The sequence below is a fragment of the Solea solea genome, chromosome 4, assembly GCF_958295425.1.
Source record: "Solea solea chromosome 4, fSolSol10.1, whole genome shotgun sequence".
In the NCBI taxonomy this organism is placed as follows: Eukaryota; Metazoa; Chordata; class Actinopteri; order Pleuronectiformes; family Soleidae; genus Solea; species Solea solea.
The window spans coordinates 11,148,288-11,166,159 of NC_081137.1; the positions used below are offsets into that span (position 1 = coordinate 11,148,288).

General features: G+C 39.7%; 1 protein-coding gene across 8 annotated transcripts in view; it reads left to right on the forward strand.

The window, feature by feature from the left end:
- The window catches only part of LOC131458504 (unconventional myosin-XVIIIa-like), an 89,644-nt gene that overhangs the window by 55,724 nt on the left and 16,048 nt on the right, over positions 1–17,872 (forward strand). For 7 of the 8 annotated variants that reach the window (XM_058627647.1, XM_058627653.1, XM_058627645.1 and 4 more), the window contains 14 exons: positions 1,911–2,054; positions 2,247–2,336; positions 2,491–2,610; positions 2,696–2,810; positions 5,213–5,340; positions 5,475–5,629; positions 7,704–7,827; positions 7,969–8,169; positions 8,364–8,474; positions 9,043–9,147; positions 9,346–9,492; positions 11,504–11,617; positions 12,545–12,661; positions 14,691–14,774. In XM_058627647.1, coding sequence (XP_058483630.1) covers positions 1,911–2,054; positions 2,247–2,336; positions 2,491–2,610; positions 2,696–2,810; positions 5,213–5,340; positions 5,475–5,629; positions 7,704–7,827; positions 7,969–8,169; positions 8,364–8,474; positions 9,043–9,147; positions 9,346–9,492; positions 11,504–11,617; positions 12,545–12,661; positions 14,691–14,774 — 1,755 coding nt within the window. The remainder of the gene's footprint in view (positions 1–1,910; positions 2,055–2,246; positions 2,337–2,490; positions 2,611–2,695; positions 2,811–5,212; positions 5,341–5,474; positions 5,630–7,703; positions 7,828–7,968; positions 8,170–8,363; positions 8,475–9,042; positions 9,148–9,345; positions 9,493–11,503; positions 11,618–12,544; positions 12,662–14,690; positions 14,775–17,872) is intronic. The other variant, XM_058627646.1, reaches the window with a different exon arrangement.

Genomic DNA, 17,872 nt, shown 5'->3' on the forward strand with positions numbered 1-17,872 from the left:
ATACCCTCAACATTGAACTAGTTGAGGGACAATTCTACTGCAGCTCTGCTAGTCTACATGGGGATGTGTCCTGTGGTAAGACACCCCACATTGCTCCTGATGGATGGGTGACTGAATGGCTAAAGATGTGTGATAGAAATTGCATATAGATGGGCTGAATGAATGTGTGAGTGAGTGGGTGTGAATGGCACAAACTGTAGTGTGAAGCATCTTTGAGTGGTCATCAAGCAAGACTAGAAAAGTGCTTTATAAATACAGACCATTTCAGCCCAGCCCCGCCCCCCTTCCAAAGTGTGCTTTGGTTTTGTACGTCATTTTGTGTAAAAAATTATGTTTTTTAATTATGTTTATCTGCCTTTTAAATTATAATTTCAAAATGGAGGTTAATTCTAAGACGCGTATGTCATGTTTTACAAATAAATATATTTATAAATAGTCAAGCATTATCATCATTATATTCCTAATGAGGCCCTACATGAAAATCTTAATAGTGAGAGTTGATTTTATGGTGAAGAATTCCCCTGAAAACTGCTGTGAAGGATTTCACGTAATTCACATAATGCTGTCTCACAGTTGTCACACACTCTTAATGTGATATGAATACAAAATGTTTATCCACGGCGCTCCTGCGCTATAAGCTTTTGTTTGTTTCTTCCTCATGTTAGACTAAATATGACAAGCGAGAAGTGTTTAAACATTCGGTTACAGATTTGCTGCATTTCAGTCCATGGTGAGGCTTTCACTGTGTGACAAATCCTAATTGGTCATAGAGAGTACCTTCAGGGCGAAATGTACCTGATGCTGAGAACTGTGTTGCTCTAATTGGGTTTGCCCATAATCTGCCGCTTGTAGAGGGCCTCATACATAAGCACCATGGAAATCGTGTAATACTTTGAATTAGCTGCCAACATGTTTGATTTAATTAATCAAAAATTAGCTTCCAGCTTCGGAAAGCACTGTGTAGAGAGCCTGCAGGTTTTCACACACACACACAGGCAATATAACACACGATTGAAAAACAGCAAATGAGCTCTGTAAAGGAGTCATTAATGATTTGTGTTATGTCATTTTTTGCCATTTTCCCTCAGATTTAGCCAGTAATTTGCTTCAAATTGTGTTCATGCTACATGGTAAGTTATATAAACATTAAATACTATATATTGTAAACCAACAACTCTTTAGTCCATGGAGAATTTTGTGATTTGCTTCAAAGGGAAATCTTCTTATTCACCTTGTTTTCTGGCCTATGAAGCCAACAATTCCACAATCGTTTGATTTCACATTTAGGTCCAAATGACCCAGGAAAACAACCCATATCACCCTGAACAGCCAGAATAGGAGCAAAAGTATGAATACCTGAAAAACAAACACAGTATGGGAAACATATAACCCAGGTTTATCCGGCCTGCAACATCCTCACAGATTACCTCAAGGTGACATTAGCATTTTGCAGATGTGATGACAGAATCAAAGCTAAGATGTGGAGCAGCCTCAGAAACAGAGAAGTTGCCTCAGAATATCGCGTTTTTATCCAAGAGTGGAAACATATCCGTTTATCACCTTCACTTTAATAGCATTAAACTAGTTTTATTTTTGAAATATTGACAGCCAAATGGAAAATTCTTTTTTTTCTTTTTTTTGCTTTTAAAATGTAAATAATATGCATGTTGCATATAGATAAGATGGGTTTAATGAATGCCACTTCTTTAATTTATACATTTTTCACCCTTCAATTTTTCATTTATGTCAGTGTGCCCTGCAATTATGAATTACAGATACAGTCACAAGTAATTACAGTCGCACTATTATTGTGACAGAGTTAACACACACACACACACTACAACAAACGCCTACATCCGCATTCTGTTTATGGTCGTCTTTGGCTATTCCTTCTCTGTGTGTGCGTTTAGATCCAGGATCTGGCAATCCGCTGCGTCCAGAAAAACATCAAGAAGAACCGTGGCGTGAAGGACTGGCCATGGTGGAAGCTCTTCACCACAGTGCAGCCCCTCATTAAGGTCCAACTCAGTGAGGAACAGATGCGAAGCAAAGACGTGAGCGCACACCTCTATGTCTGAGACACTCAACTGTGCAGCCTCTGATTCATTGTCAAAACTCACTGCTGGCTGCACCGGCATGGCACTGCGTGATATTAAAGATACATTTTTTTTTTTGTCTTGTAATACTTAATAATTTACCCGTGACTGAACATGAAATCTTACACATTGTTTTATTCTGTGCTACAGGAGGAGCTGCAGCTGCAGAAATCCAAACTGGAGAGGGTGGAGAAAGAGCGAAATGAGCTGAGACTGAACACGGATCGATTGGAGAGCAGGGTGGGTCCCTTCACCTGTGGCAATGCATGCTGGGAGCCTGGTGTTTGAGAGTGGCAGTGGAGTTAAACTGTAGTCATTTCTTTCACATCAGGATCTGATGTCTCACTTGTTCTTTGGCAAGTATTGATGTGTTGGTTTCTGTGCTTCTGTTCAGATCACTGACTTACTGGCAGAGCTGGCTGATGAGAGAAGCACCAGTGAGTCAGTATCACAGCTGCTGGAGACCGAGACTTCAGAGAGACTTCACCTGGAGAAGGACATGAAGGATCTACAGGCACATAATATAATGCACAACATAGATTCATGTTTCAAAAATAAATGCAACAGGGCTGATTTTTTTCCCCCTGTTTTTGTTCCAGGCTAAGTTTGATGCCATGAAGAAAAAACTAGAAGCACAAGAGATGGAGTTGATGGAAGCTCGACTCATGAAAACATCAGAGCTCAATGGGGAGATGGACAATGATGATGATGCTGGTGAGTTGAGGCAGAAACTGCGAGTCATCATTTGTGACATTGCAGTCACCAAAGAATCACATGCAGTCTGTCCAAGATATAGAATAGGACCAAAGCAGACATTGAGGATGTGATTATATCCTGTTCATATCTGGTATTAACATCTGTCCTGAGAGAGCCAAAGGGAGCAGCGTTAAATGCGACTGTTCACACCTGGCACTAAAAGTCCAGTGTGTAAGATTTAGTGACATCTAATCATTAGACTGCAGAGTGCAACAAATGGAGTACTCCTCTCCTTACCCCTCCCTTTCCTGAGTGAGTCAGTGAATCACTGTGGCTTTCATATACCAGAAAAGCCACATAGCCACATATATATCTATATATATATATATATATATGTGTATATATATATGTATATATATATATGTATATGTATATATATATATATATATATATATATATATATATATATATATATATATATATCACTTGGGGAGATGGTCTTTAATTAGAATTGTTTTATTTTGAACACACACCAATTACTGGTAGTGAATTTGACCTCTGCATTTAACCCGTCCTTACACACAAGTAGTGAACACACATAAACTGGGTGCAAGAGCAGTGGGCAGCACCTCTCTGCACGGAGGAGCAATGCGGGGTTGGGTACCTTGCTCAGGGGCACCTCAGCCCTTGACCTGTCTCAGGATTTGAACCAGTGTCCCTTCAGTTACAAGCCCAATTACCAGCCTGGTACTCGGCCATGGGCTGCCGTAATGCGTCCTGAGGATGGATTTGTGTGGTCTCGTATGTCTCAAAGACCCTTTTCAGACTTGGAATTAACAGATCGCATTAAGTTCAGGTCGGAATGCTCCTTATCCACCCTGAATGCATCTTCAGATTCTGTCATGGTTTGACATCACATGTGGTCATGACAAGAGGACAGATTAGAGACTGCCTCTTCAGCTCATGACAAGCGATCTGCCGCAGCATAATATTAACACTGATAACTAGAGATGTATGATATTACCGGCACGATATTGGCTTTTAAATGTATTGCTATATATCGGCAAATGCACTAAGATCCCCCCCATATGACTAATGGCTTAAACAATAGGCAGAGTAGGCTGCTACCTTCTTGACTTCGATTCTAGCGCCCTGTCCAACTCACATGTGAACATATTTGTGGTCAGGAGATGCATCCAGGACATAATTCAATGCCAAGTGTGAACAGTCCTAGTTAAGGCTTACCATATGTGATCGGATCTCTCAGTGCGGATGTTAATACCATGTCTGAACTGGGTCTTTGCTGTCCCAGTTTTAGCCATTAGTGTTTTGAAACATTTGTTTTAAATGCCTGAATTAATTATACCTCATGACAACCTTTCAGAAGCATGTCTAATGGCTATGTCATTTCAGGTCAAAAGCATAATTTACTGAAACTGCTTTTATCAGCATTATGTGTGTGTTCTGTGTTCTTTTTTTTTCTAAATCCCACTTAAAGTGAAGCAGCAGGGAATGATTGTCTTTGTTTGACTGTTTCAGCAGGAGACATCTCACATAATGTTCTTAAGTGTATTTTACAACTTTGGGATATACTGCATTGCTTAGGGATGAAGATGCCTGCTCTCAGGAACACCACTAATGCCTGTGGTTTACTGGTGTCCCCCTGCTGGGATAGAAACAGAGCCCCCACATCGAGCATATTGTCTATGAGGTTTTTTTTCTTTTCCTGTGTTCCTACCTCCTTCAACCCACCTCAGCAGACAAGCCATTACAGAGCATTTCAGAATTCTTAGATGAATGAGAAAATAATCATTAGGATCAGAGCCGGTGGCCCCGCAAGTTGTCATTATGCTATATATATGCTAATGAGCGGCGCTGATGGAAGAGCCGGTGTTGGTATGTGAAGGAGAAATGGACATCCTCTAAAATGATAAGGCTTGGAAATGAATCTGAACCTGAATGTGCGCCTGCATGGCCACTGTTATACGTCTGATAGCCTGTGACAGCTCCAGAATTAGGGTCGGCTAAGAACTGTGGAAAGTGCCACTTAGACATGTCCTTCTCTAACTACTATTGTGGTGTGCTCTGAATCCTTACCTCAGGTTTATCCAAGATTAGAGCTTAGAAATGAAGGCTTGCTTCTTAGTTTCCCGTCGGAATTTGTCTTGACCCCATAAGGTCGAGATATGACGAGTGAGAGTTTTACTTCCCGACAGATTCTGTATTATTTTACTCCTTGAACGTGATAACGATTGCAGCCAGTACAGTACACTTCTTAATCCACAGCATCAATCATTCCTGAGCTCTTGAGCCTCTTCCTCTGTGTATACCCTTTAATGTAAGGCCTGCATTAAAGGCAAGAGACACCCACATGTCACGCATACTTTTTCTTCTTCTAAATTCTGTGTCTTTCTGTCTAGGAGGGGAGTGGCGGATAAAATACAACCGAGCCATTCGTGAAATGGACTTCACCAAACAGAAGCTACAACAGGAGTTTGATGAGAAGCTGGAGACAGAGCAGCAGAGCAAAAGACATCTTGAGAGAAGGGTAAGAAGGTTTTGGTTTTATTAAATCAAATACAAAAATCTATTCAATGTATACATTAAACTATCACTAAAAGAGGAATGCAAATGTGTGTGTGTGTGTGTGTGTGTGTGTGTGTGTGTGTGTGTGTGCTGCAGGTGGCTGATTTGCAGACAGATAACGAGGATGTGCAGCGCATTGTGCAGCAGCTGAAGAAAAAGTGTCAGAAACTTACAGCAGAGCTACAGGACACTAAGCTTCACCTGGAGGGACTGCACAGCCGGAACCACGAGCTGGAGAAGAAACAAAGGAAGTAAGTTTCAAATCATTCTCCAGCCCTCCTGTCTGTCCTTCTATTGAATCTCTCTGTTCTGTCCTTAAGTCTTCCACAGGCTACATTCATACTACTCATACTAAGTGCACGGCTTTTGCTCCAGATACACCTGTCAACTTATTGTAGTGTCAAAGACAAAGAACCTTTAAAAACACTTTTGGCGCCATTTTTGTTTGAAAACTCCAGGGCTGCATTTAAGTAAAGAAGGGTGAAAACATAGACCTTTGGAAACATTATGCAGTTACCATTCACTTCATTTCCTGATTGGTTCTTATCAGTGGAGAAAAGGTTATACTTACTTTTAGTTTCACCTTAACCTTGTCATTAGTCCGGTCTGGTTTCAGTGTTCCCAATACTGAATATACAATCATTTGAGGGGAAACCAATGTTATTGTTATGAATTTTGAATATTAGTAATTAATTCATTATAGAATAGTTAATTACTTATTAAGAAATTGAGTCAAACTCAAATTAGGGCACAGGAGAACAATCAGTTCTGAATGAACCATTAATTCATAACCTCCAAAAAAACAGTCTGATGAATGTAGCTGATTACCAATTTGTATTATGATTAATAATTTACGAATCAAAGGGCCCTATGGTCTCCATCCAAGATGCACAATGTCATAGTTCCACCTGGCTTGCACCTGCATTCATTGTCACTTATCTTTGTTGTTTGTTTCGTTTTATGACTTGTATTTTCCTTCCTTAATCGCCCTGGTTTGGTTCATTCTCTCACTGTTTCTGTGATTGTACACATCATAGATTATGTAAAAAGTGGACCTAGTCCTGCGGTTACAAAACAACGCCTTTTGGATGATAAATTCCATGTTTACATTCTATTTTCCTCTAAATGGAAGCATATTTCACATAATTGACATCATTGTCTGTTGAAGAAAAACTAAAATAAGTGTTTGAGACCATTTATTCCTCAGGAAAATGTTTACTGTTTTTTTTTTATGTTTAACCTAATCAGCAGAGTCGCCCCCTGGAGGCTTAGTACTACTTCCTAACCTCCACTTTTCAAACCAGAAGGCTCCCATGTCTTTTTACATACAGTCTACACAGGGAGCACATGACTCTTTTCTCTGTGTGTCTGTGCTCGTACTCGGCAGAACACTAAAGTTTCCTTTAATTTGAATAGTGACTGAGATGTTCTGTAATCTGTGGAATTGCATTAGCTGAGAAAATGACTCCGACTTTAAGCACTTGAGAAGCTATCACTGTGGCAGAATGTGATCTCTCCCCTGTGGTTAATTGAAGACGCTCTGTGGGTGAAATTATTTTCAGCTGTGCTTCAGAGAGAAAGAAAAAAAAAGAAAAACAGGGAATTACAACAAGCTGACAGCATGAAACACTCAGCTATTAAGTTCACTAACCATAAGTGCTTCTGCCCTAGACAATTGAAGAAAACATTTTGCACATTATTACAACCCAATTGTAAATTGATGGCTAATGGAAGTGGAAAACCGTTGAGGAGAAAATAGAGGTAGTGCTCAGCCTATTCTAGGCTCTGTGCCAAGGATAAGCTGAACATCTTCCAACTAACTGAAGTTAGGTATTTAGTGAGTAGTCTCAATATAATTATTTGTTTGCTTTCATACCTGGCGGCAGTCAGTGGCAGTAGACATTATCTTTTCAGGTTGTCCATTTATTTTCTATTTGTCCCATTTCTGTGACGACAACATCTGAAGAATGCCTTGGAGAGATATTTTCAACCGTTCACTTGGATTTGTTCATGACCTCACAATTGTAACTTTGCATTTTGATTGCATTAGCTTAAATGCCATGATTGACGAGATTTTGATTTACAAGGTCAAAAATCACAAAACATGTTTTTTGGCGTCTTGAACTTGAAATTCCTGTCACATCATAAAGTGCTTGTTGTACATATATATGTACATTGAAAGTGTACTACTTAGTGGAGGCATATTCAGTTTGATTATTATTTTATCCATCACTTCCCGAAACCTTTACAACATAATGCATGTGTCATGTGACTTGAAGTTACTGTTGTGCTGGATACTCACTTGCACTTGCATGTGTGTTTCAGATTTGACCTGGAGCAGAACCAGGCTCAGGCCGAGGTGCAAAGAGAAAGGAGCCAGCGGGAGAAATTGGCTCGAGAGAAAGATATGATGACTGGAGAAATGTTTAACCTCCGTCAGCAGCTGCAGGTCAAGCTACTTTAGAGAACATACTCCACATACTCAGGTGTCCTCTCTTGGGGACTATATATGTCCGATCTCTGTGCTCTCTGTATGACATAAGCGGGCGGGTCCACACGTGTGCTTCACCCTTTTTTCATCCGTCTGCAGGACAAGGACGGTGAATTGTGCACTGCAAGTATGAAGGTGCAGCAGCTGGAGGCAGAACTGCAGGATCTGGCCTCCCAGGAGTCCAAGGATGAAGCCTCTCTATCCAAGTTGAAAAAGCAGCTTCATGACCTTGAGGCTAAGGTGAAAGACCAGGAGGAAGAGCTGGATGAACAGGCTGGAAGCATCCAGATGCTAGAGCAGGTACGGTGTGCAGATTTGATTTTATTTTATTGCTAAAATCTGCTCATATTGTGAACCATAAAAAACCTTAACATAATACCAGCTTCCCTCCAAATGTCTACATTTTAAAACTAAATGTACAAAGTCTTCCTCTCATTTTGGATGGATGGGTTTTCGAAATGTGTTATATGTTTGTTTCCTCATCATTCACTCAGGCAAAGCTGCGGCTTGAGATGGAGATGGAGCGACAGCGGCAAACTCACTCTAAAGACATTGAGAGTAAGGACGAAGAAGTGGATGAGATTAGGCGCTCCTGCAGTAAGAAGGTATTATGTGCTGCTTATTAATAATCTCCCTTTCTTGCATAATATTATTTTACATAGCGTCACTGTCCTGGTTGCACACCAGGTCACACAAGTCACATTGAGATTAAAATCTTTTACAAATCACAATAACAAAAACAATAATCAGACAGTAAAGCAAAGCATTCATTAGGCAGCACAATGTCATCATTTATTACTTAGTTTTTCTTTGTGTCCCTGCTGATACCCATATTTTCACTGATGGCCTTCAGTGCAGGTTCTCAGCTGCAACCACAACCACACTTCAAAAAACCAAAAATAAATTTAAACAAGATTCCAAACGGTGTTTGCATTCACATCTGCATGTTCAACATCTTCAACAGTGAAGATGGAACACAACACTATGTCTTCAAAGCAGTGTTTGGTGGATCCCGAGGCTATTGCATCTACTCAGGGGGGATGCATTTGTCTTTGATGTGTGTGAGAGAGCAGCCGTGTCTAACTGGATGCTTGACGATGTGTTCAATCTGACTCTGTTTGCCACTGATCATCTGCTGGTGCCTCCTTGACACTCGGTGCATGTGTCCTGCAGCTGAAACAGATGGAGGTGCAGCTGGAGGAAGAGTATGAAGACAAGCAGAAAGTGTTGCGTGACAGAAGAGAGTTGGAGTCTAAACTGCTGAATGCCCAGGACCAGGTACTGTCATCACTCAGCACTCCACCTCTGGTCTCTGTCAGTGCAATTAAGTGTGTGTGTGATTTAGTGTTGGCCACTTCTTTGAATTCAAAGAGAAGCTGCTTGTGAGTACCAAGAGACGGAATTGGGTTTTGGAGGAGCCTGAATGAAACCATTCATTTATTGTAACCATTTAAAGCGGGTTGGTTTGTCCTTCAGGTGAGTCAGCGGGATGTGGAGACAGAGAAGAGACTGAGGAAGGACCTGAAGAGAACCAAAGTCCTTCTGGCTGATGCTCAGATTATGCTGGACCACCTGAAGAGTAACGCCCCCAGCAAGAGGGAGATCGCCCAAATCAAAAATCAAGTATGTTTTTCTACACATGCTCATCCATGGTCAGCCAAAACATGTGCTCCTTGCTCTCTCTATTATTATATCATTGTAGTGTGTATTTATTATTGTTTCTATTATACATGACAATTGTTTTTTCCAGGAATGTCCTAAACAGCTTGGCCCCCAATCTTGTTACTATGGAGTATCTGTTGTTGTTGAATTACAGTAACTTGCAGTTATGTGAAAACAATGAATTTCACCTAAAACCTAGTGTTACATCCCTGGCCTAGGGAAACCATGGGTAGCATGTGTGTGTGTTTTCCACCTCGTCTTTCCAAAGAAAGCCAAAATAAATCCAAATTCTGAAAACAAGTGCAACAGTTTTATTATTTTTTTGGAGAGGATCAGTGGCAAAATAACAAACCAAAACTTATCTTTTCAAACCTAATCTTACCTGCAAATAGAAAACAGAAAATAAGCTCCTAATTGAAAACAGGATGAAACTAAATGGTTTCCCTCTCCTACTACTGTTACCTTTTAATTAACCCTAAAAAATAACATTACTACAACTATTATTTATCTTAAATAAACAAAAATCTCAAAAGCAAAGATTCTATTTACTGCAGCTTTCAAAAATAAACTTAAATACCATATCCATACAGCAACTTATCCAAATCTTCACACACTACGAAAATTGCATAGGATTATTTTGGGAAGGTGAGGGGGACGCCCAGAGTGCACATCAGGGAGGGTTTTTGTAGTCCAGGCCCTCTTCTCTTCAACCACACATGGTGAGACAATCCCCTTCCAATTAGACACTCACAGTGTGCCACCTGGTTGCTGAGATCCACCTGAGAGACTGACAGTCACACAGACACACCCACACCACACTCACACAGACACTCTCATAGGAGGAGAGAAACTGGAAATAAAAGTGCTAAACGAACCCAAAGCTTGTGACCGAGGGTCATAACACCCATGCACAGGCGTGTAAAAAGAGTAAGGGGCTGGCCACACAAAAGAGTCGAGGTGAATCTGTTCAAGTGTTTTAAGTTGTAATCGTATTGGCTTTGACCCCTGAAGCAGAATTTTTTTGAAAACCAGTCCCAGGGCGGGAAAACTATTGTGTTTCCTACTTCTTTCTTTCTTTCTTTCTGCTGTTTTTTTTGTTATTTTTCAATTTTAAGGTCAGTATCACCACACTTAGTATGAAAGTGCAAATTAATACTAGTCCACGTTTGTGATTTTGTGACACTAGTTAATTATGGTGTGTTTCCACCAGCTCGCCTCGCCTCGGCACAGTTAAGTTGCGTTTCCACTAGGATAGTACCTGGTACTGGGTACTTTTTTTAGTACCTGCTCTGGCGAGGTTCCAAGCAAGCTGAGTGCTGAACTGTATATTTGAATCGATGATAGTCGATAGGTGACTCAAAGGTGACAGGTTTGGGGGTCAAATGACTTGGTGCAGGTGCTGCATTTCAAGGGCTTGAAACATCACCTGGTCTGTAATAAAGACATTTTCTGAGAGCAACCACACATGTGCAGAAGCTTTTTGATCTGTGGGCTTATGTTGGATCTCTTGTGTTACAATGTGTTGTGCCTCAGCAGAGCAGGGGTTCTGTTCTGTGATTCCAGTGATGGGCTTACAATTCAGTTTAGTTTTATTTGTATAGTGCCGATTCAGAACATACATTATTTCAAGGCCCTTCACGCCGTAATTGTAAGGTCAAGCTTTACAATTATTACAGAGAAACTCAACATGAAGACAAAGAGCAAACACTTGGCAACAGTGGAGAGAAAAACATCACTGAGAGTGAGTGTACAAACATCTGTCTCGACTGGTAGAAGAGAGTAAAGAAAGGAGGTTGTTAATGCCTCTTGTCCAAACACCATCTGGGATAACCACATACAGCATGCATATGAACTCTGGCCTATGAAAACACACATTGAAGAATCCTCTGCCCTCTGCATATCCAGTAGTGGCCCTTGATCTTGGCCTCCTTCCATTTGCCCTTCACCTTTCCCCTCCTTCTGTTCCTCACAGCTGGAGGAGTCAGAGTTCACCTGCGCCGCGGCAGTGAAGGCTCGGAAGAGTATGGAGATTGAAATTGAGGACTTGCATATCCAAATGGACGACATGGTCAAAGTCAAGATGTCGGTGAGTTTTGACATCTGTTTAGCTGCATGTTTCAATTATTCACTCAAGTGGGCTTGAATGCCAATCATCTTCACATGTGCTTGTTTGTCGGTGGCATGAATCAATAGTGTGTGTAATTTGACACACAAATAATGAATAATGAAATACCCCAGACCTCCCTCCTTCCCGTTTCACACTCTCGATAAGAGAGAAATTGTTTCTGTAAGTGCATCTATTCCCGTCTTTTGGCGAGCAAATTAAACCAGAAGCACACAAACAACATTTAATTAATGGAGAGCTTGTGCCTGTCAAACTCCGCCTCTTCAAAATGCAGCAATATTAATATGCATACATCATCAAGCTGTGGTGGGATATTAAAATAAAAAATGGCCTTTGGCATATGTCTGATTTCAACATTTTGCGCTAATGGATAAATAAGCTTTGTCGTTTTTGTTTTCCACCTCCATCTGCTCATTAATGGTCGTCTCATGAGAATACTGCCTACATTTCAGACGTGAAGACTGAGGATTTTTGTGTCTCTGGGGATGACACACACACACACACACCCACGCACACACACGCACACGCACACAATTGCTTGTTAATTGCTGCATTTATGGAAAAAGGAAGGTCTTGCAAATGTCCCACTTTATAGAATGCATATTGAGGGCCTGAGCCTCTGAACGTGGATTATGAACTCTAAATAGGACATCACCAGTATGTGCGACACTGGCTGCACTTTCCCCAGCCTAAATGAGCCAATTGATTATCTTCAATTGGTCTCGTCCTGCAGCCAGAAGCCTGTCCAGATTGTGTTTCATTGCTATTAGATGAGATTCCTGCGCTGCCACAGGCCTGACCAGTTAATGACCATTTATCATATTCAATAGCTCATGAATAAATCCTGTCACTGGAAACTAAAGTGCGCACTCTCTCTTTGTCCCGCAGTTGGACGAGCAGGTCAGTCGGCTGCAGAGAGAGAAGAATGACCTGCAGTCGCGCATGGAGGAGGATCAGGAAGACATGAACGAGCTGATGAAAAAACACAAGGCCGCAGTTGCTCAGGTAACTCATCTGTTCTCCGCACCTCAGCATTGCTCATCAAAAGCCTTGGTAATGAATCAGAACTGCCTCCTTTATCAATGCCAACACTTTACCCTTAAGTGAGGAACTTGGACATTAGAAAAGTGGGGGAAAAAATACAACAAGGGCAGAGAATAATATGGAGGGCTGTCATTTAGATTTTAAGTGGCAGAATATTATGCATTTGTTTAATTTACCAGAATGTTATATATTTGCATACATATTAGTGCTTTCTCTTAATAATTTTTCTATATTTAACCAATAAGGAACAATAATAACAAGGTTAGTCAATACATATTTGATGTTTTAAGAGAAACCAACTGTATTTAACAAAATCCCTCATGAGTTAAATGATATCGCTGCATTGATAAGCTTTATTCAAAGTGAACATTTAAAAATAAGTCATAGTAAATAATAGTGTTTAGACTGAGTGTCTGGATTCAGGTGTCTAATTTTACAACTTATCGACTTCCTGCAGGCCCCTGGTTGGTGACCACCAGTTCATTTATGTTTAATGCAAGGACCGTAGTCATTTCTGTATAATATTTGTTACAAAAATGTATCATCCACCTGTCTCCAGTTTGTTTCACGGCCAATAATTAACAATTTCAGGGAAACTACCACAGATGTTTCCAGGTATTCGCTATTATACCTATCGACGGAAAGTGGTGTTAGTTTCTTTATGACTAAGTGATTTATGTCACAATTTTCCCATTCATTTAGTCAACATGTGGTTTCTATTTAGCTTATCTGAAGTAAACCTCCTCACATTATTGCCACCAATCAATAAAGTTGTATGGTGTCAAATCTAACCTGCCGTACCGATACCAGTATCAGGTTGATGCTGCCTTCATGTACTGGTATGTATATTTTACTTACAAGTTGAGCACTTGTGCAGCAATAAGTGTGTGTCGCAGTGTCAGCAGTTTGGAAACACTTTGAGATAAACAATGAGGACAACAGTAGAACAGAGTGTAACCTGTGCTCTGCTAGACTGTCAAGAAGAGGAGGAGAAAAGTAGCTCCTTTGACACAAGTCATTTGATAAAAAACATCTGAAGAACCAACATGACACAGAGCAAAGGATTTGACAGTATTATTCTTTTAAATCAAATTCAAGTCTATCGTTCTATTTTATTCTTATTATACATTTTATTTTTGCTGCAAAAACGGTATTATTAATTTGTATCATTTGTATCTAAATAATTTTGTGTCGCAGGTCTTACAGGTTGATTAAAACATGATGATCCAAAAGTAGCAAATTAATATTCTGATACGTCCAGACAGAGACAATTTGCTCAACCAAAGGAACATCATTACGTCTAACACGGGTTATTGTTAAGTATTTGTATCTGGGTGTATGTCCTGACAGTTGTATGTCCAAGGTGTCAAATGCATATGATGCAGTAACAGAGCATATACTGTATGTGAAGATACAAGTATAAAAGTAGCTAAAAATGTAGTAAAGTAAGTAAGAAAAATAAAAAGATGGTAAACATAATACTTTAGGGGGTAGAGCACATTAAAATAAAGTGCTGTTCCAGGATCAGCAGTTCAACAGTATTTCTGTTTTTTTTTTTTTTTTTTTTTTTTTTTTACTGAAGTTTAATTATTGTCTAGTATTTGTTTATTCTAATTTAGTTTGAAACGTTGTGGGATTTTACCTCTGACATTGGCATCAACATTAATATTCTGTTCTTCTCTGTGTGTTGAAGTGGAGAGGCTTTGTGGTTTGGAGGACACACTCCCCTCTGAAATCTGTGTGTGTGTGTGTGTGTCAGGGAGATGCAATCTGTTCCACAGCAGATCACATGACTCATTATTTGGCATAGACCAGATATTCATTAACCATTTATGTAAAAGCTGTTTGTCCTTTTTTTTAACAGATAATTGAAACATTAACCGACAATCACTCTGTATCTGACACACACGCGTACACACACACGTACAGACACACATTTTCTGATGATTGACTTTGTGTGTGTCTGTATGTGTGTATTTATGTCTGATAGTCTGCCAGAGACTTGAGCCAGATCACTGACCTGCAGGCTCAGCTGGAAGAGGCCACGAAGGAGAGACAGGAGATCCAAGAAAAGGTACGAAGATTTTTTATTTATTTTTTTGCCTATCAGGAACCTGCCCACTGCCTCGACTCTGCGCTCTGATTAGACCTTGGAGATTTTCTGATTACTGTGACCAAAAAAGTGTTTCGTCTCTGTGGCAGCTTTTTTCTCAAAATTGCAAAGCGATTTGCATTTAAATAGCAGGAATCAGTGACGATTTAGAGTCAGGGTGAGAAACTGTTCTTTAGCCTTTTCTCGACTCGAGGGGCCGTGCACATAAACTCAGCAGCACGTTTTCAGGCGGTTTAAGCACTTGGGAGGAAAAAAAAATGGAAGCCCTTTTTATCAATGATGAACTTGATGAAGCATCTTCTGACTTTCTTTAAAGTGTGGTTGTGTCTGCAGTTCCACTGCAAGTGCGTCGTGTTATTTCAAAAAGATGAGAAAGTATTCAGGTAAACAAAAAAAGCTATCATTTGAAATAAGTATGAAAACAGTGTGGTGTGTTTGTTAATCCAGTGACTCACCTGCTGATGTTGATTACACATGATAAGTCAGCAGCAAAACCTGAACTGCACACTGGTCATTTTATGCATTCTATCCTATCATTATTCCAATCAACTGGAAAAACCCTGACGGTTTCCTCTCTTCATAGCCAGTGTTCACAATTGAGTCATATTTGAAATGGCAGACTCCTATTCCTCTGTTCACTCACACATACCCTATGTGTGTTTTCTGTGTGTTCGACCAAGGACAAAAATGACCTTTTATGAGCAATAAGATCATGGTAGGGAAGACTTTTTTTTAACCTTTTAGCATTATGTAAATCAAGTTATCTACGAGTGAATGTGACATATTGGCTCCTCCATCGATGCACTGTGCTGTGTCTTTCGTGTGCATGATGGAGGATGTGCAACATTTGATCTGGTAAGAGATTTCCTCACGTCATCTGTCACATATGAATCACGTCAGTTAATCCATGCTCATCTGACAATGCAACAAAGATATGACAGAATCATAACCCGCATTTTAATTTTGTCTTAATTTCCATACCACATGGAAAACCATAACACATGGTTCTCATTAGGGCTGGGCCATTCATAGTGATATTTATTTTGGTTATTCATTGTTTGAGACACATTGTTGCAATGAATGTTTTTCCTTAAATGTTTCTGTGTTTATCAAGTGTTTGAAGCTTTCTGTCCTATTTAAACCATATTTAACAGATTTCTTCAACTTTCAATCCGAAGCAAAAATCTGTTTTACTATCTGACATTTTACATGTGAAGTTCACTCGGTACTTAAACAGTACATGTTAACAATCAGCACTCTGAGTGTAGGTTAACACAGACATTAGCTATGATGTAATCTTTTTCTAGGCTTAGTTACTGTTTACTGTAGCCGAGTTGTCAGTTAAATGGCTGAGGTTCAGCATTAATGTGTATTCATCATGCATAATGCATGTGATTTCGGCCTACAGTTGTAACAGTGCTTTTATAATGAAAGTGTTATTTTCTGTTGGAGTGGTTGTTTGTTCAGAGGACACCATATAACATGTCAGGTGTCATATATTAATGTGTGCCTTGTCTTTTGATGCATTTGTGTGCAGAAGGAATTTCAGCTAAATTTAGTTATTATATTCCATACTTTAGTGCGTTTTTGTTATCATGCACACACTCAGGCTGGACCTTTGGTTTGTGTTTTTATCCAAATGCTGTATTATAGTTTTAAATGTTATATCTAAGCATATCTATCTTTTTCCAATACTGATATCACAGTTTTTTTTTTGTATTTCTTAACTACGAAGATGTGAACAACACATCCGTCCTCATGCATTTACTGATATTCTGCTCCCTTAAAGAAGAGATAAACAGCACACACGTTACAGACTGTGCTTAGTGGAGCATTTAAGTGAAATGTAGGGTTTTTGGACAATATAATATTTTAAAAATAGGGACGCATGCTGTTATCAGTATCAGCTGATATTGGCTTTAAAATGGGTGAAACACACCAAGATCCCCTAATATGACTAATGACTGAAATTTTTTTTTATTTTTTTATTTTTCTTTATTTTAGGGCTGCAACATTTGTTCAAAAATATGTTGGTTATCAGACCAAGCGCTCCTGATATATCAGCATATCATAAATCAGCAAAAAGTCAAATGTCGTCATATTTTTAAGTTTTTCTTTTTGAAATATCTGATTCAGTAATTTTGAAGGGATTCTGACCAATACTGATACTACGACGGCGTATTAGAGCCAAGTATGAAAAAAAAAAAAAAATACGGACCCCGGGGAGGGGGGGTAATATTTTGGGGAAAAAGTGGCAGATTTATAAGACTTTTTTCTCATAAATCTGCGACTTTATTTTCTCATAGATTTGCCACTTGAAATCTCATAAATCTGCGACTTTATTTTCTCGTAGATTTTCCGCTTGAAATCTCATAAATCTGCGACTTTATTTTCTCATAGATTTGCCACTTTAAATCTTATAAATATGCAACTTATTTCTCAAAATATTACCCCCCTCCCCTGGGTCCGTAAATATTTTTTTTTCTCATACCCTAATATGCCGCCGTATGATACAGATACTGAGTTTCATATCTGCTCATTCCTAGTATTCCTCATATCTATACCCTGGTTTTCTTGTATGAAGAGTCACATGTGCTACTGGTCCATATCGTATGAATATTTTTGGCTTCACTAGAGACTCACAAGCTGTGAGGCATTGTTAAATTCTGCCAAGGAAGGTAGTGATAGCCATCTAAAGCGTCTGACCTTGAAGTGGTTATCTTATGAGCAGTAGGGAGGGAAATCTGCCTTCTGTAGAAATATCAAAGGAGAGCTCCAAATCCTCCTTGTCTTAGATGCAAACTCCCTCATTAGGTGCCACGTTGCCTTGTGGGCTGGTGTTATTGGGACGTACCTTTCCTCTTTTTTTATCAGTCATGAGAAAACGATTCAGATGGAACGGGAACGTGCTTTGCATGAAGCTCAGCCCTGCGACGTTACTGCGTCCCAATGCTGCTGAGCCCCAACCACAAGCTCCTCTTCTGACCGACTGTGGTAAAACTGTGAGCTTATCTAGAGCTCATTATTCAGACTGGGTGCACAGCATTTCCATTTACTGA